We start from the raw sequence: 24083 nt of genomic DNA on the forward strand, positions 1-24083 counted from the left end.
TTCGAATCCTGCCGCCGTCGTCTTTACTTGAGTGCCCTGTCAGTTTCTGGTAACGAACCCTTCTTCAGAGGGGTTCCGTCTCCTTTGACACGGTCACTCATCAATCCGGTCCGGGAAAGTGCTAAGCTGGAAGTTATGCTGCACGCCAGGCTGCTTCACCCACGCAACGCACATCCCTCGGCTCCCCCATCGGATGGTACAGACAGTGCGATGAGACGGTGCCGTTTTCACACAAGATTCCTCTTCTTTGTATGACTAGGTCTCAGTGCTGTTGCCTCAGCGAAGGCTTTTATGGCTGATCTCAGACGCCGAGTTCATTGGGGGACCAACAGTTACGTCGCCGCCTCCCTTTTCCGGAGGGCGCACTGCTAGAGTCGAAACTGTTCCTCTCAAACCCCGTACTGTTGATTCAGGGAGACAGCCCCTGGGGGTTGCAAAGACTCCTATGTGCGCGGTTTCGTGTATTTTCCGGCTACTCTTGGTCGGTTCTTGAGTGAACATTTCGTCCTTCAGCAGAAACCAGAAACCAGCTGGAAGCTCGACACTAGCCTCTTGTCGGTGACTTGGGGCGCAGTGGAAACTTGGGTCCTCGAACGGAGAGCCGGAAAGAATGGAGTCTCCTTTTCACCCCCGCTTGAGTACAGCCTGCATCGGGAACCTCCCGTCTTTTTCATGGCGCAGATTCATTCACACCAGACACGGCATCAGGACCGACCACAGGTGGGCTGCCGCTGTAGAGCTCGTCTTTGAGATCACATAGCACCACAACATCGTTGAGAGATATTGAGGCGTCCCACCCTCCGAAAAGAATTAGCTTTGACCCCACCTGCGTGCAACTATGGCCGTAACGTGTTTTGGGAGCGTTCCCCACTGAAGTGCATTCCATCCATGTCATTGTCGTCGTATCAAAGCGCGACAATAACGTTGGCGGAAGGGTTTGGACCTCGTCCTGGAGTTGAAGCTGTTCTTTCGATCTGGATGTATCCTTCGTCACTGTGTTCACGTTATTCTTTGCACCTGCCCAGCCTCCAAAAACGACTAGGTCCTCGTTGACGGCAGCCAGAGAATGACCGAACCGCGGGGGCGGAGGACAGCCGTGGGTCCGAACTCGGTACCATGTGAGCGATGTCAGATCGAGAGCACAGATGTCCATCAAATACCAATCCTTCAGCTCAATTTTTTCCAGCAGTTCCTCTCTCGGAGTTGGTTCAAGCTGCATCCAGGCAGATCGTGTGAAACAAATATATAAAAACGGTGGAAAGCTAGGGTTACGGCTTTTGCATTGCCGGATCCCTCTTGCACGCATTCCGCAGTTTCATCTTCTTTTCTCGAGAAAGCTTCGCGTGGCGATGTGAGATTCAAGCGTCGAGGAGGACGAAGAATAGGAATACCGAGCAGAAGCGTTTCCTGTCGTAGCCCGGGTAGCAAAACATCCATTCACTTGCTGTTGAAAGGTTTCGAATCACACCCGCGGTCATGATACGCTACATTCGATTAAGGTTAGTGCTTGAGTAGAACTCTTCTGTTACCACGACAAACTGCTCCCTGGTGCAAGAATTTCCTGGGGCGGGTACCCGGCGGCGTGGCTTACAGGCACAGTCACCCGTTTTCGAAGGCCCTTCCGTGAGAGTCGATGACAGTCTGGATGTAAAGGAAGCTCCGTGGTTCTGCGTGTCTTTTAAGTATCGGGTCTCGTCCACCGACTTTACTGCCAGTGCTGCAGCAATGCTTAAGCGCTTTGTAAGGGGGATGCAAACTGCAGGAGACCCCTGTTCTTTCATAGCTGTCGCTTTCCTCTCTAGAGAGGCCAACTGTGTGTGGTGAGGGGCGGCTACTCCGCCAGCTCCCATCCAGCCGGGTGCTTAACATGGTCACTCCCGTACCTCGTATTCCTTATCTCTCTTCGTGGAATAGAACCCCAAGGCGACGCAGAATGGGTGCGTAATGAAGACGTCAAGTGTCGTGTGCGTGCTCATAGTGTAACACTATTGGCCTTCAGGAATTGGGGCCGTTCGCATGGAAGGGTGTGCGTACAAACTCACCTGGACGCGATGCATTCCTCCACACACGATCAGCTGCTGGCCGACTATGATCGCTGCGTGGCCGAAGCGGGGACAGGGAGGGGTCCCATTGGTGAGAGGCTGGCTCCATGACATATCCTCAAGATTGATACAGTGGAGGTCATTCTTTAGATCTTTTTCCTGTACTCCCCCAAAGATGTATACAGCAGTACCGTCGAGGTTGCATGAATGTCCGAACCGAGGAGATGGAGCATTGGGCTGCGATTGAGGCCCTTGATACCACGCGAGAGTGTCTGTTTCCAGAGCGTGGAGATCGGCGAAGTATTTGCCTTTCTCACCCTTACCCCCAAAGACGACGATCTTTTTCCCTACGAGAACTGCGGAATGGCCATATCGGGGCTTTGGAGCTGTGCCCTTGTGACGAGGTAAATCTAGCCACTGGTTTCTCTTCAAGTGCAAAACATGAAGATCATTGTGATAGACGAATCCCTCCTTTGCGCCACCATATTTGTGACCTCCGAAAATAAACAAGCGATCGTCCACCAGAGTAGCAGTGTGACCCCCGCGGGGTGATGGTAGCGTTCCCTCAATCAGGGGTCTGGCCCAACGCCATCGCGGTGCGCTCGCCGGTAAAGGGGACGCGGAGACGGCGCCATCAGAGAAAGCAGGATCTAGTGCTGTCAGCATTTCCTCTAACTCTGGGTAGCAGAACTTGCATGTGACACTCGGTGAGTGTCATTTGCGACCATGGAAGGTGGAAGGCCTTGGTCCATGAAGGATAGCTACAATGTACCTGCAAAAGTCATACTATCACACCTGCATCCGTACTCCGGCCTCCTTAAACTAAAACGGATACGTCTTGGGACTTGCGAAACTCAAGGACTAAGTGGGGATGCTACGCGCGGGCATTCTAAATCCAGTTTATCCACTAATAATAGCTCACGGGGTCAACTGACCAGTGTCTCGCTTGTTCCTTCAGTAGAAGGCGAGGCTACGCGGTTCTGTGTGTCCCAAGTGAGCAGACCACACCTTGAAGGAAAGGATACACACCTCCAGGAAATGAGAGAAAACTCCTCAGGCTTGAGTAGATGATTGGTTTGCGCGGACCGGACACTTGCAGGGACAAAAGGAATAGACCCCCAAGTGAAACCCTGGCTACTGCTTAGGGAGCTGTGGAAATAAACAGCCCTCCACTCTTGCAAAGAAACGTGTTTTTTTGGGGTTCTTTCAGTCTGACGAAGCGCCACTCAGGCAGCGCTTCATCGCATGCAAGGGGGAAGCCTGCTATGGCATTTGAAACGCGTAAACGGTGGCTTCCTTTGCTACCTTTTCTCTAGCTGTTTTCCACGATGAAAATCTGTTATCCTGATTTTACATAGCTCCTGCCGGGCCGAGTCCCGGTCCCGGGAAGAACCGCTTTTTCCGGCCGGCGGACGACGGAGCAGTGAGATGGGGAGGAAGCGTTCCCTTGATTGGTTGATACTATAGACATGCCATGTCTCTTTCGAAAATCGAACAGAACCAGTGGGATTCCAGACGATTACCCGGTTCGGCATACGCCCCAGGGAGGACCAACCATAGTGGGACGACTACCGGGCGTGTGCAGGGTAAAGCGAAGACCGGGGACTTCTCGTGGCAACTCCACTAGCCTCGGTTTTCTCATACGGACTGTGAGCTTGAGAGCTTCCGAAGAGCTCATCTGCTTGACATCCTCTCTCAATGATACATCCTTGTAATTCAACTAGTGCACCTGTGCCGTCGCGCTCACGATGGCGGGAAGAAAGGATCTCACCCACGATCAGTGGAGTGGATCAGTTATCAAGCGAACAGCCGTCTGGTGCTCTCAGAGAAAGCATCCACCATCAATGGGCTACAGCACAACGCACGCTTGAATCTAAAAGTGTTCGTTTCGAGAGCTGGTCTCGAGAGCGAGAAGAGCCTGGCTGATCAGTGGTCTCGCCCGTCGTCTACGGCTGCATCAAACGGGAAACCTCTCTTTGCATGGGTCCCGTAGCAGCAAAACAAGCGTCTCTACAGGAGAGACAGATCCTTCGTTGAGCCCGCCAAAATCAAATCTAGTCGCGATTGAAGATGGGGTACGAGAAGACTGCACGGAGTGGGGTTCGAACCCACGCGGTCATACGACCAGGGGATCTTAAGTCCGCCCCCTTAACCACTCGGGCATCCGTGCTGATCATGCCGGCGGACTCACTGCACCCATTGGTCCAGAAAAAAAGAAACCCAGAACGCTATCAGAAACAGGTCAAATTCTCTTTGGATCGTCAGGATACAGCTTCCGTTAACACATCGAGCTAGCACAGAGTTCACATAGTCCCTGTAAGGAGAGATCAGAGCTGCGTCCCGAACCATGAGCGGTCCAGTAGGCGCATATAAATGGTCCTGTCTCGGATAGTATTACCCCTCTCTTTGTGTCAGGGTTCAGTGAGGTCGGGCCCTGTTTCGCCCCGTAGAGTGAGGATTTTTCTAGGAGTCCGCTGATGGAGATGAGCCCGGATTAGCTTGTGTCCAAACCGGCACGAGAACGGTGCCGCTGCGCCGCACGACTCGCCGTAGCCGTACAGAGCACGGCTCGGTGTTCATTGGGTTCCCGAACGGCGTCGACAGTTAATCGCAGAATCACATCCAACGTCCTGCTCGCTTTCCGGCAGGAAGTCGGTGACTTTTTCACGATTAGATGCACCTGAAGCGACAGCGGTATTGGCAGCTAAGTGCTCTCCGTAGGATTCCTGCGTCTTCTGATATTTGAAAGGCAGGTGGTTTCTCATCCGTCGGTCGTCAAGACCTACTAATAATTCACGAGGCCCGGGGCGAGCAGCGCGAACTCAACTGTCTTCAGTCCTGCTACGTCTCTGTCTTTGCTGCGCGGAGTTTCCAGTCAAGTTCTGGTACCTTCACCTGACCAATTGCATACCACGAATGTCCATTGCCACTAAGTTCCTGTGTCGGGTTGTCCCGGTCCCAGCTACGCAAGGGAGCAATCTGCAGGCGTGCAAATTGATTTAGAGTATTCCTGACATTCTCAATGTGTTAGTGAACAGTTTTCTTCTGTCAACGACGACAGCTCCACCTTTCCCGTCACATCTGAAGAGAAAACCTTGAACGAAAGGCGAGACGAGAGTCCGAGTCTCATCGGTGTTGCGTCACGAAGCACGGAGTAGAGGGGCACTCTGCTACGCGTACGATCTTCCCGCGTCGCTCACCGGGATGGACCTCCCTTACACCTTTGTTGCTGCAATGTCGTGCTCCGGTGGTGAAGATCCGTCAGTTCCACGGAAACCCCCACGATGAATGCTCAACTTCACACACTGGGTGTCGCAACGCAAAAAAGCCTCGGTGTTCTTTTCTTTTATTTCTTCTATGTTGTCTGTAGCACGAAGAAAAAAATCCCACTGTATGTCCGCGTACAACAGACATACATTCTTAAACAGGATTGTTGAAAAGCACAAAAAGAAAGACGCCCCAGCCGGGGGGGGGGAACACAACAGATCCGAGACGACCCTCCCAGGTTCGGAGAAACGAGTCTGTCCCTCGCCTTACAATAGAGCTGTTAGGCTTCTTACGTAAGATGCGGGTAGTACAGACTACTCCCGCGCACGTACCACATGGATGAATGAGCAAGCCAATGTATAGCCAAGAGACGAGCTCAGAGGTAGCTCTTGTCCCATTCCCAACCCCCCCCCCACAACAACAACAATGTCTCGATGATGATGATGATGATGACGCCCTGTCTGTCTCGTCATTTCACCTTTCCCCCCGACTGAAAAGTTCTGCATGAGATGAACTTGTTTCTTCTGTCTGTTGTTCAGCTATGCACGGTAGGCTCTGTTCTCTTCTTTGGAACAAAAGCCATTGTTGGTTTATAGTGTCAGTACCTGACGACTGATCGAAACTTCTTCGCTTTTTTTCACTCCCCCCCGGTTCATGTCCGCTGGTTTTCATTTACAACTGGATTACTGATATGATTTTCTCCCGCCAGCGCGAGGAAAACATTCTTCTCCGTTCTACGCAGCATTGTACACTCTTCACCCCAGACGAATGAGCAATCCGCGTATCAGAGATCTAAGATAAGAAGATGTCTCACGTATGATGTGTCAGTGTCTTTCCTCGTCCTCCTAGTCGTTCCTCCCTTTATCGTCCAAACGCACTACTTAATAAGAGTCGAGAAGATCACGTGCAGCCTGCCGCTCAGATTTGGGTTCTTTCTCCTCGTCATTTTGACTACTTTCGTCTCCCCCGTCTTCTTGAAGATTGATCCCTCCTCCTAAGGCGCCTGCATCTGTAGCAATCTTGACAGCTCCAGCGGGGGCTGCAAGGTCAGGACTTGGGCCATATCGTTTGGCTTCTTTCGAAATTTTTTCGGCTTCCTCATCACTTTGCGACTTCATCACCTGTAGAAACTGTGAAGCATCCAAAGCCTTCGCGCTACTGCCACTATCCGCTTTGGCGTCTTTACCTCCATTCACAGCCCCCTGTGCGGACGGTAAGTCGATGCCTTCCAGAAGGGGACTTCCGAGGAATCTTCTGAAGGCGATTTCTACCTTTTCCCCTTCTTCGTAGTCTCTCAGGCTTGCAGCATAATCGACTTGAAAGTTTGAAGAACATCCTATTAAACATCCTGCTGAGAAATCTTCTAGGGCTTCCGTAGCTTCCCAGGTCTGTGTCGTGATTTCGCGTAGTAATCTCTTGAGATTTTTGACTTCATCCGCATGCGTTAAATACTCGGCTTTTCTTAATAGAGATGCTTCCATACTATTGATGAGGAGTAGGATCTTCAGTATCTTCGGTAAACTATACTTGGCAAAGAAAAATAAAGCACGCTTATTCTTGGGAAATCTCTCCTTCGAGTTGACGTAACGAGCGATGGCCGAGTACATCCCTTGTAACGTCTCCATGAACTCCGCAACAACTGCATCTAACCGTGCTACCAGAGATAATACAACAGGCTCATCTGAAACAAAGTGCTTCTGGAGATCTTCCACTTGACGTAGATGAACCTCAAGAAGCTTCGGGGCAGCCGACATCGTTCGACACGGCTCGATATCCGCGTACTTCTGTTGAAACCTGAGCAAAGGCATCACGACAGGAAAAAACAAGAATACCATCATATCGAGAGCAATACCAGCAGCGACATATATAGACGTAGACATACGTAAACAGGGGCGGAAAGACACGTGAGTAGAAAGATAACCCGTTATATCTATAGCAGCTCCCACTACGATCCAAGCTACCACCACCGTTCACGTATCCCAGAGACATGCACCCGCCACTATACGTGCGTACCCGACAAGAAATTGAAGCAAAAGAAAGGAAGAAAGCTTCTCTCGAACTTGAAGAACACTTCAGTGTCTCCACAGAGCATACACGTACACACACTCGAAACCAGACGCGCAACGGCATAGCTCGCCAATCAATCCTTGACAATAGAGCGGTGTCATCCTCAAGGAGAAATCACCAAAGGGGTCGTAGCCGGTTGAGCAAATCAGAGACGAGCAGCTAGTAAAGAACCTTGCGAAACGACACAGAAACGGGGGGGGGGAGGGTGGTAGGTGTCATTCATAGGAAAGGTCAGTGAAGCAAAGACCTAATAGGCATATGGATACTGTAAAAGCGCAATCTTTGATTGATAAATGATGAGACCTTCATCATCCTCCTTGCAACCCCGGACAGAACATCATCTACACGATAAGAAATGCCATTTCTCTCTACGACTCCAGCGCTAGCCAACAAAACCATTCCCTTCGATCACACCTACTATCCGTACATACTGACACGTGTACCGCCGCAGTGAAGATGAAGCAAACACTTTCTGTCTCTCGTCGTTCCTTGCATCATCTGCTGTCCCTAGGCGACGCCTTATTCTCTCTTTCTTTCCAGGTGACATACTTGACCATATGTTTGTCTTTGAGGATCACACTTAACGCGATGTTATCAGCATCCGCATTATTGTCGGTAGAGCGTTGTTGGGCGAAAACAAAGACAGGCATGTAGACGGTTTCCAACTTGCGTCTTTGTAAGAAGATACTTCGTCTCAGATCCGCCTTGATACCAAGCATTGTAGTCAGACGCTCGAGCCCCTCTTGTATGGGGCCTAGTTCTAGATCTTTCGGAGGGTTTCTCAAAAACTCAGACGCCTGTTTAGCTGCATCGGTGAACACCTGTTTTAATGTATCTGGAGAAGGCGCCAGACTTAAGAGAGAAGACAAGCTAAACCCTGATCCCTCTCCCCTTCCTCCTCCCTCTTCGCTCTCTCCCTGGGCATTGGCGAATGCGATGTTTGCTGCTTCATTATGACGACCAAACGAAGAGAGGATGAGAACGAACGTAAGTGAAAGCAAAATAAAAACACGACTACCAAACGAAGACCTTGTCGTCGTATCCGTACCCACGCGGATTGCCTCCATTATGACGGTAATTCTGAATGAGGATGAACTCTCAAGGAACCAAGACAGAAAGACTGCCTGGTGTATCAGACTTGGGATACAATTTTTCTATGGAAGCAGACTGGCCACAGACCTACGTCACGAGGGAACGCGGCGAACAAAAGAAAAGTACGAAGAAAATGCGCTTAGAGAGAGGGGTCTACCACCCAGAAGGGACGACTCTCTATATATACCTGCTGAGGCTGGGAAGAGCACGGTCAGTACGACGTCGCACTCATACGACGTGCTGTCAACGAATATGGAGAACCATACGACGACTGTGTATAATCAGTCCTGCAGACTCAGACTTCGCAAGAAGAGCTACCCACAGGTCTCCTGGCCGAAACCACGAGAGAAAAGACGTCACGGCTAACGCGCTTTTCTCCTTTTCTTGTCGCCAGTGCAAAGGTCTTTCAGATCAAGGAAACGGCCTGGCGGCTAAAATTTCGTCTTGGTGAAAGAATGCGGGCGAGAGTTTGTTGAAAAGGACAGTGACCAGAATGACGAAAGGGCCACGACCACCAGAACGACGGACACCGGGATCATAGATCCCAAACCAGGTACTACGGCGTCGAATGTACAGCAGTGACAGTCGATGAGTTGAGTCACAAGAGGGGTCCCTAGAAAAAGAATTGAACGACGCCGTTGAAACCAAGGGCAGCACATCGGAAACAGATTACCGCCCAGCAAAAGTCACAACAATACCCGGACGCCTACACACCCGAGAGACACGGGAAGCCAGCCGCGTCATCCACAAACAAAAAATAATAAAAAGACTTAGATTCAGTTGAAAAGCGGGAGACCCAAACTCTGGTCAGAACAACAAAAAAAAAGGAGATATGCTCTCGGCTTTTCCCATCACGGCAGGTTGCATGCCTAAACCCTTCTGTCGTTGAACATAGAATACGAGGATCACGGGAATCAGCAAAGTTCACTGATGTGTTTAAATGACACCTCCTAATCAACAGGGACGACAAACGGGAAAAGAGGGGCACAAAACTCCCATAAAACGTACATTCCCACGGAGAGCAATTGCCGTCGTCACCTTCCTACTAGCAAGTTGCCGGTCATTGAGAACTTTGACAGCTGCCGGCAATAACAATCAGCTGGTTTCTCCTGCCCCTGCTGGATCGGCGAGACGCGGGGAGTCTCTCCGCTAATTCCAACCGGCGGTTAACCCGAACCGTTGCTGCCAGACATTCCGCCAGTCGATCTCCGCCGGCCCCGGAGTCACCACCGGCTGATGATTCAGTTTACCTTGTTGGGAAAAGGCGCTGCGTGACCCCCGGCTTATACTCCGCTCGGCCAGGGCCACGGCACAACGGAGTTGTTTTCCCAGCAGTGAGAGGCCAGCGGGCAAGGCAACGGCACAGTCTCTAGGAGGAGATTCAAATAAGGGCTTGCACCACGAACTGCTTCATCTACACTCGTGAATCGAACGGCGACGAATCCGCCTGCCGTGACTTCCAGGAGACCCTCGAAGCTCCGACCCATGGTGGAGTCTTGCGGTGAACCAGGTACGTAGGTATGCTTGCTGCGGTTGTAAGTGGCGCTAGACCGGACGGGAGGCCAACGGGACGCAAGCAGGTCCTGTAGCTGGCTCAGGGAGTTTTTCACAGAGCTCATCCCACGGTTGAATGAAGCTCGCAAAGTGCTCTTCTTCTACTCAAACGTGGTGGGAGTTTTTCTCGGCACGCTCAAGAAGCGCTCGCTCAGTCGACCGTGCAGGAAGGCAGGGGTGACTCGCCTCAGACGCAGGTCACCACCTGTGAGTCGACATCGCGAGCGGACAGAAATAGGCGACGCGTTAGCCGCACGTCACTCGTGCGTCTCAGCTTTGAAAAAACACTCCGGTCGTGCTCGGGTGTTTTCACATGCGGAGCCCTCGGTATGCCAACAGCGCACTGGAGATCCGCGGTGCACTCGGCATACAACACTCTGCCTACAGTTGCACCAGGGGTCCCAAGGCAAAGAATTAAGGCATGTACCAGGCTGTGTCCGCGGAGGGATCCCGACTTGCAAAGCCGCCTACATCTTAGTTGCACTGGGCGAAGTGCCGGTCTCACGTACGCCAGGTAGAACAAGATAGTGGCCTTAGAGTTTTCGAGGCGGCTGGCAGTCCCCCCGAATTGGCATGTACGCCTCAAAGCTATATCCAGTTGACAGAACTGCAGATAGCATTACAGTCCGTAGTCTGGGCGCACGAGCCACGCTTTATAGTTGGCTGTCCAGACTAGACTAGCAAGAGGAATAGAGGAGGAAACGAGGCGATCGCGGCGTCAACTAACGTGACCAACTCACACTGAAACAGGCCTGGCGCCGGATTCTTGTCGGTGTGAACCATGGACGGGAACTCATCGGCGCTCCCTCAGCGGCTCCTCAGTGTCGGCTGTTGTGGAAGCTGCAAGCAGCATTTCGTGGTTTCCAACTCGCCTGCTGAATCACCACCCGGCCAGCAGTGGTCGGGTGGTCTGTTCGTGCTGTTCTGCAGGTTCAAACGTGCGGCACGTCCGCCAGGCCCTCTGGGACGCCTGGAGAGTCTCTGCCTCGTTCCAACTAGAGAAACTGGCATCTGTCGGCCCGACTGGACCACCTCACTGTGGACCAATCTTTCGGACGCACTTGGCGTGTCCTATGGAGTGCGTTCAATGTATGTAGCTTCCATTCCTCATTCCTCTGGTTCCCTGTCTCGTCGTCACTTCTCCACTGATTTGGGAATCCCAGGAGCATTCTCGCCTCCGTCACGCACCCAGACACGTACACACGCCCCGCCGGCGGAAAAGCCCGTCATGCTAGTTGGGACCGCCGCCATATTTCTTTCCGCAGTGAACGAACTCAGGAAGTTACTTTGAACTGCTCGCTTGTACTCGGGTCTCGCTTGGTGTATTCCTCTTGTCAGCTACTTAGAGGGGTTTCTTTGTTCGTCGAACCTGCACGATCGGGCATTGCCCGTTCCTTGCCACCTCAGTCACAGTTGACCGGCGCGTTGGTTTCCTCGTCTGGGAGGACCAACCGCTCGCCCTCTCTTCAAGTTCTGACCGGGAGCTCTACTCCGGGAGACGGAGTCATCAACTACTTCTGTTGGGCAGTTTTTCCAACGGCAGTAGCTTCGATCTTGCAGGCTTCCTGGACACCAGTTTGGAACCATTTTCCTTCATTCCGTGACTCAGCCGACAAAAGGGCTAACCACAGTCTTTAGCCCTTTTTGTCGGCTCTGTTAGGGACTGTATTCCATTGGCACCGTGCGGCTTCCGTTTCTCCTGCTACGACAATGTGCGATAGTCACCCGTCTTAGCTTCTCTCTCAAGCTGCTGCTTGCGACTGTGAAGCTCAACTCCAGAGCCTTGTTCCTTTTCCGCCCCCGCTTCTGACGATGCCTGTCATCTCTCCTCTTCCGAACACTGATTAACAAAGCGGAGTCCTACAATCGCAGAATAAGCCAACCGGGCCACATAAGACTAGCTGGTCAGAGTAGCACGCTTTCGACACGCAGGTCTGTCCTCCTTGTGCTGGTTAGTCCGGGAGCGGACTAAACAATGTCTCAGCGGTCTCTCTTCCTGGTCGAGTGCACCTACCGACTGCTTCAGATTCGTCATTCTCTTGAACCAGCAAAAGCACAAAGAGAACTTACGAAGGCTGCCGGGTGCAGTGTCCTGTCTTGGGAGTCAGTGGCGTCAGGTCGAAGAACAGAAGCCGGCGGTAAGGTTAAGAGATGCATAAGAGTCTGCGGCCTACTGCCTGACACTCGGTCCAACAACCGCTGCAACCCGCACGCGTTCGAACAAGGACAGCGGAAAGAAGCCGGTTGGAGGCGGCTGTCTCAGGGAGGCAACCAGAGAAATTTCACAGAGCGGAATTTCGGCAGCCTCCATGGCACATCCTAGCAGCTGGCCAACTTGCCCAGTGGTCTAACCAGTGCTACTACGCCGGCACGTAACGCCCCACGTGCTTCTTGGCAAGCAGGTGAAGTCTTTTCCAGGCCTCTCCGGGTAAGTAGCTTCTTGAGGCGATGATGCCTGGCAGCCGTGCTTGACGCTTGGGATTTCTGTGCGCTGCACAGTGCAGTGGTAGTCCTACCATTCATCGTTATTAACAGCCGCTCTTCGTGCCAACCGAAGCGGCTGGGTCACACTGCGGCCGCGAGCCAATCGTTCCAGGGAAAGGCTTGGGTGAGCCTGAGACGCTTGTCTCCGCGGGAAACATGGAGGGTGCGAACGCGTTGTCGGAGCCTCACAGCTCTTGCTTCGTTAGCCACAGACAGTGTACCTTGCCCGCTCGTGGCCCTCACCACTTTTGGCTACTTTTCTGTGTAGTGGTGAGAGCGCCACCTCCAAGGGCAAGCCCATCTAGGGCTCCTGAGTGTGTCACATGCGTATGAGTCAGCCATCGCTGACCGCCTCCCGGTCCCCTGTTGCTGATGAGCCGACGCTGGAAGGCCAACATCGTCCAGAGAGATATCTAGCCCTTTGTCCGTTGTATTTCCGTGCCTTGGGACTTGTAAGATATGCCGAGATCCAGAGTCCCTTAAGTTCGGAGGAGAGACTCGGGGGGGGGCGGACTGTTGATCGGAAAGGCATACCAGCGTACGTGGTTTTACTGCAAGACGACACGTCTGATGCAGCAGCCCCGGGGGACAGGAAAAGGTGTGCTGTTGCCGCCACACCCTCCCACCAACCTCATCTAGTTTTTCAGGGGCTGTTCTGTCGCGACAGCTTTCCCAGTGTTGACAGCGCAATTTGACCCTAGGAGTCCTCCCGGTGTGCGAACAGGTAGTGTGCTTCTTGGGTGAGGCTCTTTGCATGACAAGTGAGGTTTTCTTCCTTCATAGAATATTCTATCAGTTGATGGTGACAGCTTGGTTCCCGGCGGCTCAGCTGCTCATGCTGTGTCCTGTGCGAAAACACTCGGGGCAAGTACGGCATTCGACCCCCTCTCTTCTTTCTCCCGGTCCACAAGACTAGCAGGTGCTGAACTTTCTCGCCTCGGTAGAAGATTCAACGAGTTTCTTGTTGTCAAGTAGCGGTCTTCTCAGCTTTTATACATCAGACCTTTGTCTAACCCTCCACTACGCAGAAGGGAGAGCCCAACAGCGGCCGGCAGTGACAGGCTTTCTTCTGGTGTTCTTGAAGGTCCAGATCCTTTGTATTGGACCTTTTAGTTTCCCTAGGTGTGCTGATGACATGCGAAAAGAGTGAAGTAATGACTCCCAGTTTTCCTGGAGCCGCTTCACTCGAGGTCGTAACACCCCCATGAGGCTGCCTCGGAGCGTACGAGTAACAACTCCAATGTAGCGTCGAGTACACAAGAAGGCGACGGATATCAGTTCGTCTCTGGAACGTCTGTCTCTCTCGTTGGCTTGACTCTGTAGTCTCGCACTCGCAATTCTCGATACGGGCGCGGACGCCTGGTCTTCACGCCCGATGTCGACTTCCGTCTCTCTCTCTCTCTGTACATTGGGATGTGTCGAGGTACCCAGAAATCTCTCTAGAGTGTTGTTTCGGTCGCCTCTTTTTCTTCTCTTGTTACTGCAGGGCTCGCCCAGTGCAATGGTTCCCTGAAGTAGCGGAGAACATAGTATCGGGCTCTACACTTTCTCCCGCCTTCACTCCGATCCGAGTCTAGTCGCTCTTCTATCCGTACTCGAGTGATCTCCTCACTCTTCCTCTGTATACAGCGCGCGTCTTTTTTTCTCCACGGAAAGTCACACACACTCACAGTGATGTCTTCTGTTTTGTTCGGGTGAGAAGATGAAGACTAACATGCCAAGACCTATCCTCCTCTACACGGTGGATACGACTGTGCACGGAGTGTCTCTCCGTCCTCTCGTTTTTGCATTCCTTCGCCGTGAAAATGAATGCATTACAGGACCTTTTTTCTCCTTCTCCTCCTTGTTCTCTTCTCCATTCTCGGTCCCGAGATGAGTCAGAACCAAGAGGAGGAGGAGGAAGAGCTTATCCAGACAAGGGAATCTCCACGGTTTCTTCTCTGTCTGTTACCTTCAGTCCTTCTATGGCCCATGCGTTTTCTTATCCAGAAGACCTACCTTCTTCCTCTTCTCCTCCGCCCCTACCTGGGTGTTCTCTCCCTTCTCTCAATTCTGACTCCTTTTCATCTGTCCCATCGTTGCCATTGGGATGTTCTTCTTCTTCTCCTCCTCCTCCTGACTCTCTTGCTCTAGGTGTGATCCCCCCCTTAGTCCACTCTACTTCCTCTCATCATCACGGGAGTAAGTTCTTATCCACAGCTCTCCATCCAACTCTATATTCAACGAAGCATGATAATCCTTTCATACCAACGCAAAATAGCTGTCTACATGCTTCACCTCCCTCTCACTATTCTTCACAAGACGCATGCGATCGCCCTCTATCTTCTGGTGACCATCCGGTACGTTCTACGGTCAGCAAGGAGAGTTTTACTCCAAGTAAGAGTCTCAGCGGAAATCCCGAGAGCAACTCGATTGATCTCCCTTCGTCGATAGAAGCGACGAAGGGAGATCAATCGATACCTTCCTCGTCAGTGAGCCACCATCATCATGATCATCTAACACCTTCTGTCTTGCATACACCCTCCCCTACGCCCCCGTCATTCATCCCCCCTCATGAAACCAGCAATGCCTCTCTCACCCAGTCGTCTTCTTTTTCTCATTCCTTCTCAAGTCATCTTCATCCTCTCCCTTTGCAAGCATTCACTTCTCATCTCCCTCCGTCAAAGATTAATACAAAGCCATGGAGGAGCGAAGAGGGCGGGAGAGAGGCGGAGGCCTACTCTTCTTCTACCACTCTTCCGCCCTATCTCTCTACACCATACTCTAACCCCTCAAAGGACACACAGGGGGAAGCCGTTCTTGGAACGCTTCCGCCTGTCACCGGTGAAGGTACGATGTATCAACAGAGGCTTCATAACTATCGTACTTCTCTTTCTCCTTCTTCTTTATCACAAATCTCTCCATCTCACCATACATGTCATGGAAGTCCCTCCTGTCATCCACTCGTTTCCCAGACAGAAGGTACTACCTCTCACCCATATAACGGTTTTCATGAGACTGTTCCCCAACAAGACAGTGCTCCTCCTGTTCTTCTTCATTCAGTAGGAACGACTTACTACCCTAGCCATGACTCTCCTCCTTCCTCTACAGTAGCTCCTCCTTCATTATTCTTATCTTCACTATCACATCACCTTGAAGGACGAACACATCCTCATACCTATTTCTCTCCTTCCCCACTGCCTTCTTCCTCTTCTTGTCCTTCTTCTTTCTCTCTTCCTACTTCTCCTCCCCCGGTACCATCCTCTCAGCCCGACTCGCCTGACGCTTCTCTAGTCCTTTATTCTTCTCCTCGGGGCAACGGACAGTCTGGAGAAACTCTTCTCGGAGAATCGACGACGAGGACTTTTCCATTTCTCTCAAGGGTAGAAGAAAGCACCCCTCAGACAAGCACAGGACATGGCTCTTCTAAAAATAATGAAACGCCTCACCAAACAGGTGTACGGACGCTTCCTTATATATGGATTAGGGAGAAGGATAAGTCTGGAGAAATGTCCCAAGACGGACAAGAGACGCGTCAGGATCATCTTAGAGACCCTGGGGTGAACCGAGGGTGCTCGGCAGTCAGGAATCCAGAGGTGGATATACACCAGAGATGTAGAACAGGGGGAGAAGAGGCAGTTGTCATCTCATCGCCGTTGTCTTCTTGTGGAGAGAAAGTCTATGAAGGAGTTCAGAGAGAGGATGTCTTCTCTCTTCGAAAGACTTTTCCTAAGGAAGAGAGCTTCCTCGTTTCTTCAGAAAGGTGTAGAGATGATGCTGTCCCTTCTCTGTCAGGGGGTGGCTCTGTGGGAGCGGAACAATCAAGCAAGGTGATACACCATCAAGGAGGAGAAGAAGAAAGGAAAAACGAAAGCTCGACTTCCTCCTTTGCTTCTTTCTTATCTTCACCGTATGTACACCGTAGAACACATGAAAAAAGCTCTCCTTCACTTTCTCTAAGCCCTGGACCACCTTTACCCCACATAAGTGACAGACTGGAACATGATCCTCCTCTTCATCATCCTACTCTACTTACGACTGAAAGATTCACTGCTTCTCCTGTCTCTTTTGGACCGTCCTCTTACCCTTCTTCCTCCTCCTCCTCCTCTTCATGGCCTCCGACACCACTTGCCCCTTTCTCCTCTTCATCTTCTTCATTATCTTGCGGTAGAAAAGGAAACCTGTTGTCCTGCACACAGAGTCACGTCGATATCACCACGAGGCCTATGTCCCAAGGCCCAACTCATTCGGAGAATACAAGGCAAGCGTCATCGATCGTTCCTTCTGCTGCTATGAACTACGACAATGGCGGGACTTCACAGTGTAGCGACAGCTCCGTTTCTCCCTCTTTACCATCTTCAGCATCCTCTCTTGTACCGTCGCCTGTTTCTTCTTCTGTGTCTCCACCTAGTCCACTTGTAGGTCTTCATGCAAATTCCTTTCTGAATGAAAAGTCCTGCTCTTCAGGAGAACAACGTCCTTCTTCATTACTCTCCCAGAAACCTCACCAGCATCAGCAGCAGCAGGGTCTGTATAGTCTTAGAGAAGGGGAGAGGATCTCAACGGATCAGAACTTCGCAGGGAGCTTCAGTGCAATTCAGACAAGAGAGGACTTCATCTGTCCTTCTAAAGAAAACGATGTGGAAGGCAAGGGTTCGAGTCCCTTGCCTAGATCTTCTTCCTTCTCCTCAGCTCAAACTAATTCAGAACTTCGTCCTTTAGACATCTCAGAACAAGATAGCTGTTTTGAATCTAACTTCGATCACACGCCGACGCCGTCTCCTCTTATCTCTCGTACACATGAAGCTCACCGTTCTTCTCTGGAGAGAAACACGCCTTTGTGTTCTTCTTCTTCTTCACATATGTCCCAGCCTCATGATGAGATTTCTTTATCTTCTCCATCTTCTATCTGTAATGATACCCACCACTATAGAAGGAGAGGAATAGGTGGACGTGAGACGAAGATGAGTGGGGTTGCATCATGCCAGCAAGGGGGGGAGAAAAAGCATAGAGATGCTGAAGAGACAGGAGTAACAAAGGGACCACCAGACAGGCCTTTCCGTTTGGCCAGCGAATCTTCTTCAAGGCAAACAGTCTTAAAAGATGACAGCCGCGGTCTACAGATAGAGAAGGAGGATAAAGAGCAAGATACATATAGAATCTCTCATTCTTCTTTTTCCTCCTTCTCTAGTACCCCTGCTTCAACTACTGCGACGAGTGAACCTCACAAATATGGAAACGGTGTGGGGGCTTCAGATGAGAAACACTTCACAGCAAAAGAAGGTATCGAACCCCACCCTTCTCTTTCTCGTCCAGCCCTACCTCTTGCAGAAATGAACATGAAGACCCTTCTTTCTTCTTCTCCCGGTCAGGACTGTCTCACCTCTACTCAGAAGGAAATAGAGAAAGATTCGCCGAGTTTTCTTCTTCCCCAAGCAAACCAAGTCGGGCCATTGTATTCCGGGGTAGAAGGATCACAGAGACATCATGCTTCATATTGTCTCAATATGACACCAAAGGAGATTTCTTCAAGAGAAGAACAAGAGACGCTTGCTCTTCCTTGTTCTCCTCTTCCTCCTCCTTGTCCCTCAAGTTCTCTTCCTCCTGAGAGTGTCTCTAGTCTCTTACAAGAAGCCACTTCACTTCATGAGATTCCTTTCTTATCTCAAGATGCTAACGCGCCACCATCTCTCCAAAGAACAGAGACAGTCTCGTCCTCATCATCATCATCATCCGTCTCCCTTCCTCTCCGCTCATTGCCTTCGACATCTTCTTCTTCTTCTTTTTCCTCTTCATCTTCTTCTTTTTCTTTTCATCCTTTCATTGCTTCATCGAGTGGCGACACGTCATATGAGCTCGGCCCTAGGAGAGGAGCACCATCTCTTCTACCATCTGTTCCATGCCAGGAGGGGAGCAGTCTAGGTTGCTGGCAAGTTTCTTCTTCGTCGTCTCTTAGATTTCATGAAAGAGAAGACCGACAGGGAGAAGAAGCACAACAAGGTTCTTCTGAACCTTCTGCAGAGATTCCTTCACAGATAGAAGGAAGATTCGATAATGGAAGAAAGGAACAAGAAGAGGGAAGCACGAAAGTGTTTATGAGAAGAACTTCTCCTACACATTCTACGGGGTGGATGCAAGGCAGCGTGACAGAGAATGAAGAGGTAAAGTGTGGGGTGAACTTCACTCAGAATCAACACAGAGGAGAAGAACAACAGAAACAAGAAGAAGAAGGAGACAGCTCTTCTCTCGATCCTTCTTCGTTTAGTCAGATCAATCAGAATGAAAAGGAAAGAAAAGATCGACATAAACACAATCCTAAATCTCCTCTCTCGTCTTATACTCAGTCACATCAAGAAGAGAAATCCTTCTTTTCACTCTCATCAGATTTTTCGTCTTCCACCACACGACAAGCGGATAGCCTCTTCTTGCAGCGAGTCTCTGAAGTTCGTGATGCTGAAGCGATCTTGCAGAGGAGGATAGAAGAGAAGAACTCCTCATTCTTACATGAAGGGAGGTATGAGATCAAAGAGGATGAGAAAGAAAACCACCAAGCGACAGCAGGAGATGCAAAGGAGAAGAAAGGTGGAAAGGAGCACTATGAAGATCCATTGTGTGATGACGTGAAGGCACCCTCACATCCACACCAGCAGACAAGCAGTACCGGTCTTAGTCTGGTTAAAGAGAAGGATATAGGTGAAGAAAGAGATCCACTCTTAGAAAGAGAGATACTAGCTGCACATGAAAGGAAAGATTCTTTTCCAAGAGAACCCGGCAGAGCAACGGTAGAGCCTTCTGATAGCTTGTCATTCTTCTCGTCATCTTTTTGCAATCGAGTAGACCAGCAGCTTCCTCATCTTCGTCGTGACAGACTATCTCTTGCCCCCTCTTTCTCATTCTCGCGTTGTGAAGAAGAAAACGAAAAAGAAGAAGAAGAGATTTCCTCTTTACTTGAAAAGATAGGAAAGACGAGTATGTCTACCTCTCTTTCATTCCTTCCCTGCGACCAGTCTTTTGCGGGGGATAGTAGTGATTCTCCGCATGAAGGCTGCCGCTCTCTTCTTTCTATAGAGGATAGCTCATCGATGAAAAGAAAAGAAATGAGAGGAGAGAAAGAGAATCCATCCACAACAAAGGGACGGGTTGAAGGAGAAGATGGTAGTGACGGTCATCTTAGCTTCATGCGGACTTCCTCAAGAAACAAGGAAATGCATGTTGATAAGTCTGAGATAGAAGAAGAAGAGAGACGGGAGCGACCATATTCTTCTCCTAAAGCCTCAGAATTCAGTCATCGTTTAGGCGGAGGAGGAGAAGACAGGGGGGTGGGCTGCCCGTCACGTCATACTAATGAAGCCATACCTCAAGGACAAGATGAAAAAGAAGAGTTACACATTTCCGTAGAAGAAGAAGAAAGAGAAAGCGACGAGAAGAAAAGGTCTTTTTCGGCAGAAAGAAGAAGAGAGGAGGTGGATACGGTAGCTAAGGGAAAAGAAGAAACTGAGAGAGAGAGGGAAGACATGAAGAGACAAGGTCCTTCTCCTTCTGGTTCAAGAGAGCCCCCACGTCTTGGCATCAAGAGAGTTGAAGGAGGATCTTCTTTGTGTAATCGACGAGAGCACCAGGGAAAGGAGGAAAAGAATTCTGCTGAAGCGGCTTTAGTCTCTCAAGAAGAAGAGAATAAGAAAGACGATAAGATAGCAGAGACCGATGAGGAGATCTTCCTTGGTAGGGAGGAGAAGAGAACGAGCCAAGAAGATGATGAGAAGACAAGAACGACAACGATAGGAGATCTTTTGAATCAATGGAAAGATGAAAGTGACGATGAAGAGTTTGTATTGACATCTTCTAGCAGAGAGGAAGAGGAAGACGAGGAAGGATCAGACGATGAACAGCAACAAGAAGAAGCTTACATGGAGAAAGAAGGAGATCAAATGACGAAGCTTTCAAGAAATCCAAGTCCGCAGTTCAAAGCATCTCAGAAAGATTCATCTCCAGGAAGGAGGAGGATGAAGAAGAAGAAGAAAAGAAGAAGAGGAGCAAGAAGAAAACAAGAAGAGAAATCCCTCAGTCAACCGGGAGAATCTTTGAGAAGACGATATGAGGGCTGCGGAGTATCTCGTATTCTTCTACCGAGGGAGTCTAATCCTATAGAAGTAGAACCCCCGAGCTATGCATCTTCTTCATGTCTCGAAGGAAATGCCTCGTCACTCCTGACAGAGATGAAGAGAGGAGGTCTCCTTTCCACGGAGAAAACTCCCCAGGAGACATCTTTAGGAGAGAGAGAACGGAAGAGACAGAGAGACCATCTTCCACTGAGAGAAGAGAAGTTGAAAAAGACAGATGGAGAAGAGGGAAGAAGAGGAGGAGAAGAAGAAGACGGTGAAGACCGAGAACAAGGAAAACATGAACATCTATGGATAGCCAAAACTCACATATCTCCAACAACGTACACTTCTCCTTCGCTATCCTCTTCGTCTCCCTCTCCCCTTCACCTTTCCACGCCATCTCCTTCTTCATCGTCTTCTCCTTCTCCTCCGTGTCTACCTCACCTCAGTCGTCTTGACTTTCCTTCACACCCTCCTGGAAGCTCTTCTTCTTCTTCTTCGGGCTCTGCTACTTCTGGGTTTGGCTTGTTACTCATGCAGCGCTTACTAGCTGGAGACCTATCTGATATGGATGGAGAAGACGACAGTGACTACTCTCTTTCTGACCCTACAGACGAGGACGATGAAGGCGAAGATGAAGAAGAAGAAGATAGAGAGGAAGAAGATGAGGACGATGAATATGTAGAAGAAGTCGATCCGTTAACTCCTTTACGTTTCAAATTCCCTAGACGTCGATATGCATGTAAAGAGCGCGAAGGAGCAGAGAGTTCAAGTCCCCCTGGCCTCCTCCGTGAAAAGGACCAGGATAGTCAAGATTCATCACCTCCGGAATCAGAGGAGGAGCACCCTTCAACAGAGTTTGCACTGGAGTGTACAGACACCCGGAAAAGAGCCAGAGATCTACGAAGAATGAAAGAACAAGGAAAGCCCAGTCAAGATCCCGGAAGAAGCAGCGCCAGCATATCTTCAACAGTTATGATCCCTCCTTCTCGAATGGATACAGATGACAAGACAGACATGAATAAGCAGCAGACTTCTTCACCCTCATCATCTTCTTCTTCTTTTCCTTTGCCGACAGTTGGTGGGAATCTCTCTAAGTGTTCGGTCGGGAGTCCTTCTCCTTTCTCCTTCACACGGAAGAGAAGTAAATCTTCAGGCCGAGCCTCCCGTTCTCCGTCATGCGATGGCGGTAGGGATAGAAGCTCTAGTGAAGAAGGAAAAGAAGAAAGAGGTCCTGAAGAATCTTTTCTTCCTTCATCTACCAACATACGAAGATCAAGCAAGAAACAGAAACTCTCTTCTTCCTCTTCTCCTGACAGGACAGAAGGAATAAGGTCGTTAGATGAGAGGAAAGAAGATACTTCAACGTTAGACCAAGTGGAGAGAGAAGCTCACAAAAATCTCTCTGCACTTCTCTCCTCTTGTTCATCGCCTTCTTCTTCTTCTTCTTCTTCTCTTCTTCTCTCCGCTTCATCTTATCGAAGTCGCATGACACAGGAGGTCCCCACAGCCAGAGGCGATTCCCAAGATCAAGGAGGAGATCCTCGGGTGACCACAATCGCCACACAGGAGAGAAGAAGACCAACTCTCTGTTCTTCTTCTTCTCCTTCTCTTGACGTACAGAAGAAGAAAAAGAAAGCCATCTGTGGACGGATGCCCCGACAACGGGGAGGCAGAGGTGGTAACGGTAGTAGTAGTAGTAGGAATCGAAGTCATCGTATAGGATATAGACATTTCTTTTCACCCGCTTCATCTTCTTCTTTCTCTTTCCATGAGGGCAACTTGACGAAGCAGAAAGGGGGTTTAGCAGGCCTCTTTATCTCTTCTGCGTCTTCTTTAACTTCTCATCCGCCTCCTCTTCCTTTTCCTCTCCATCATGTATCACATCTAGTTCCTCAGCTTCAGGAGGCAATAGGGCGTCACTTGAACTATTCAGATGGAGGAAAGGAAAAGGAGCTCGAAACTGAGAGAAGTAGAGAAGAAAGAAGAAGATTTGGAGAGACGCATAGTACAGGTGCATTCTTCTTGCCACAGACGGATTTCTCTTGTGAAGCAAAGAAGAGAAGAGAAAACCGCAAAATGGATGGAGACAGGAGAACAAGAGAAAATTGTGAATTCCCGGATGCTCAAAGAAAGCCTCTTATGAATGGATTCTCTCCCCCTCAGATACAACACCTGAAGTTACAGTTGGACGCTTATCTCCAACTACTCATGCAGACGGCATATGTTATCAGGAATAAGTGTTATTCTCTCCCTTCTTCTTCTTCTTCTTCTTTCTGTTCTTCTCCTCCTCGGCGTATGGGACGAACGTCTCAGCAGAGGGGACTTCCATTTCAAGAAGAGGGAATCCAAGCTTCGATAGACAGGAGAGAAAGCAACAAGACACGGACGCGACCTATCGCATCTCTCCTTCACGAGAGAAGTACAGAGAAAAGGAAGTCGTCGGAGGGAATGAATGGATATGAAGAAGAAAGAGAAGACAGTGACATGACAGGAAAGGGACTCATGAAGAGGGTCCTGACATGCTGTGATCGCCTTATATTGAAACGCACAGAGCAGGTAGGTACATGCAGGGAGAGAGACCGCATCGGCTTTCTTTCGGGAGCTTTAGGTTTAGAATTGGATGGAGAAGTCTCAGTCGTGAGGGAAGAGCATGACGGGGAGGACAAGTAGTTGTGCACAGAACCATGCATACACTCTTGTCTTCGACTTTCCGCAGACCTGTGTACATCAATATCTATATGTAGATCTATGGAAGGCGACCTCTGTTCACTGGACCTGCGGGGATGTACATACACATCTATACATACATATGCATGCATCCACACGTACATACACTGCATATACATACATGCGGACCTGCCTACATACACACATATGCCTACATGTACACATCTCTAGACTCCTTTGACTTCTTACATACTCGTATCTATCTATCTATCTTTAATCTATCTATCTTTAATCTATTTGGGGTTNNATCTATCTATCTATCTTTGAATAGATGGATGTTTGATTTGGCTATATGAGCACCTCACCCATGTGGTTGAAGGCGAGTGTATCTTCACTTCCGCCTCACGCCATCGCACGTTCTTGTTGTCCTAGTCTTTCTTGGTGTGAACCCTTGGAATCTCCAGGTCAATTTCCTTCGGTGCCAGCAGAAGCACCTACCTCCAATACAACTCCAGCAGGAGGAACTTCCATCGATCTCTTGTTTCAAGAGCGAGAGAGTCTTGGCCGAGAACCTCCTATCCTATCAAGGAGGAGGAGAAAATAATGCATGCGGAAGCTCAGGGGGGTGTTCACTTGCGAATCTTGATGATAGTAGTGGTCTTGTTCCATTCCCCGGACCAGTTGAATCGACTCTAGCCATCGACGAAGGAGAAGCACCTCGATGCTCTCTGTTAGATATCCCTCTGCTGAGAAAAATCAAGCAGTTTCTTCTTCTCATTGAGTAAGATCATTCCACATACAAAAGAAAACTGATATACCGGATAAC

At 50.0% G+C, this 24083-nt stretch overlaps 3 protein-coding genes across 3 annotated transcripts; 1 reads left to right on the forward strand and 2 right to left on the reverse strand.

Moving 5' to 3' along the window:
• Window positions 1-670: 670 nt before the first annotated feature.
• On the reverse strand, window positions 671-2708 carry CSUI_005086 (kelch repeat protein; the record flags this gene model as incomplete). The annotated part of the gene is made up of 2 exons (XM_068065265.1): window positions 671-1213; window positions 2043-2708. The coding sequence occupies 2 exons, from the start codon at window positions 2706-2708 to the stop codon at window positions 671-673; spliced, it is 1209 nt and encodes a 402-aa protein (XP_067922757.1).
• A 2580-nt stretch (window positions 2709-5288) lies between these two features.
• On the reverse strand, window positions 5289-9624 carry CSUI_005087 (kelch motif domain-containing). The gene is made up of 2 exons (XM_068065266.1): window positions 7926-9624; window positions 5289-7103 (listed from the first exon to the last, which is right to left on the reverse strand). The coding sequence occupies exons 1-2, from the start codon at window positions 8441-8443 to the stop codon at window positions 6191-6193; spliced, it is 1431 nt and encodes a 476-aa protein (XP_067922758.1). The 5' UTR covers window positions 8444-9624; the 3' UTR covers window positions 5289-6190.
• A 4028-nt stretch (window positions 9625-13652) lies between these two features.
• On the forward strand, window positions 13653-24042 carry CSUI_005088 (uncharacterized protein; the record flags this gene model as incomplete). Its single annotated transcript, XM_068065267.1, has 2 exons — window positions 13653-23146; window positions 23722-24042. The coding sequence occupies exons 1-2, from the start codon at window positions 14312-14314 to the stop codon at window positions 24040-24042; spliced, it is 9156 nt and encodes a 3051-aa protein (XP_067922759.1). The 5' UTR covers window positions 13653-14311.
• Window positions 24043-24083: the final 41 nt, after the last annotated feature.

Source organism: Cystoisospora suis (genome assembly GCF_002600585.1).
Source record: "Cystoisospora suis strain Wien I chromosome Unknown contig_2437, whole genome shotgun sequence".
Lineage (NCBI taxonomy): Eukaryota > Apicomplexa > Conoidasida > Eucoccidiorida > Sarcocystidae > Cystoisospora > Cystoisospora suis.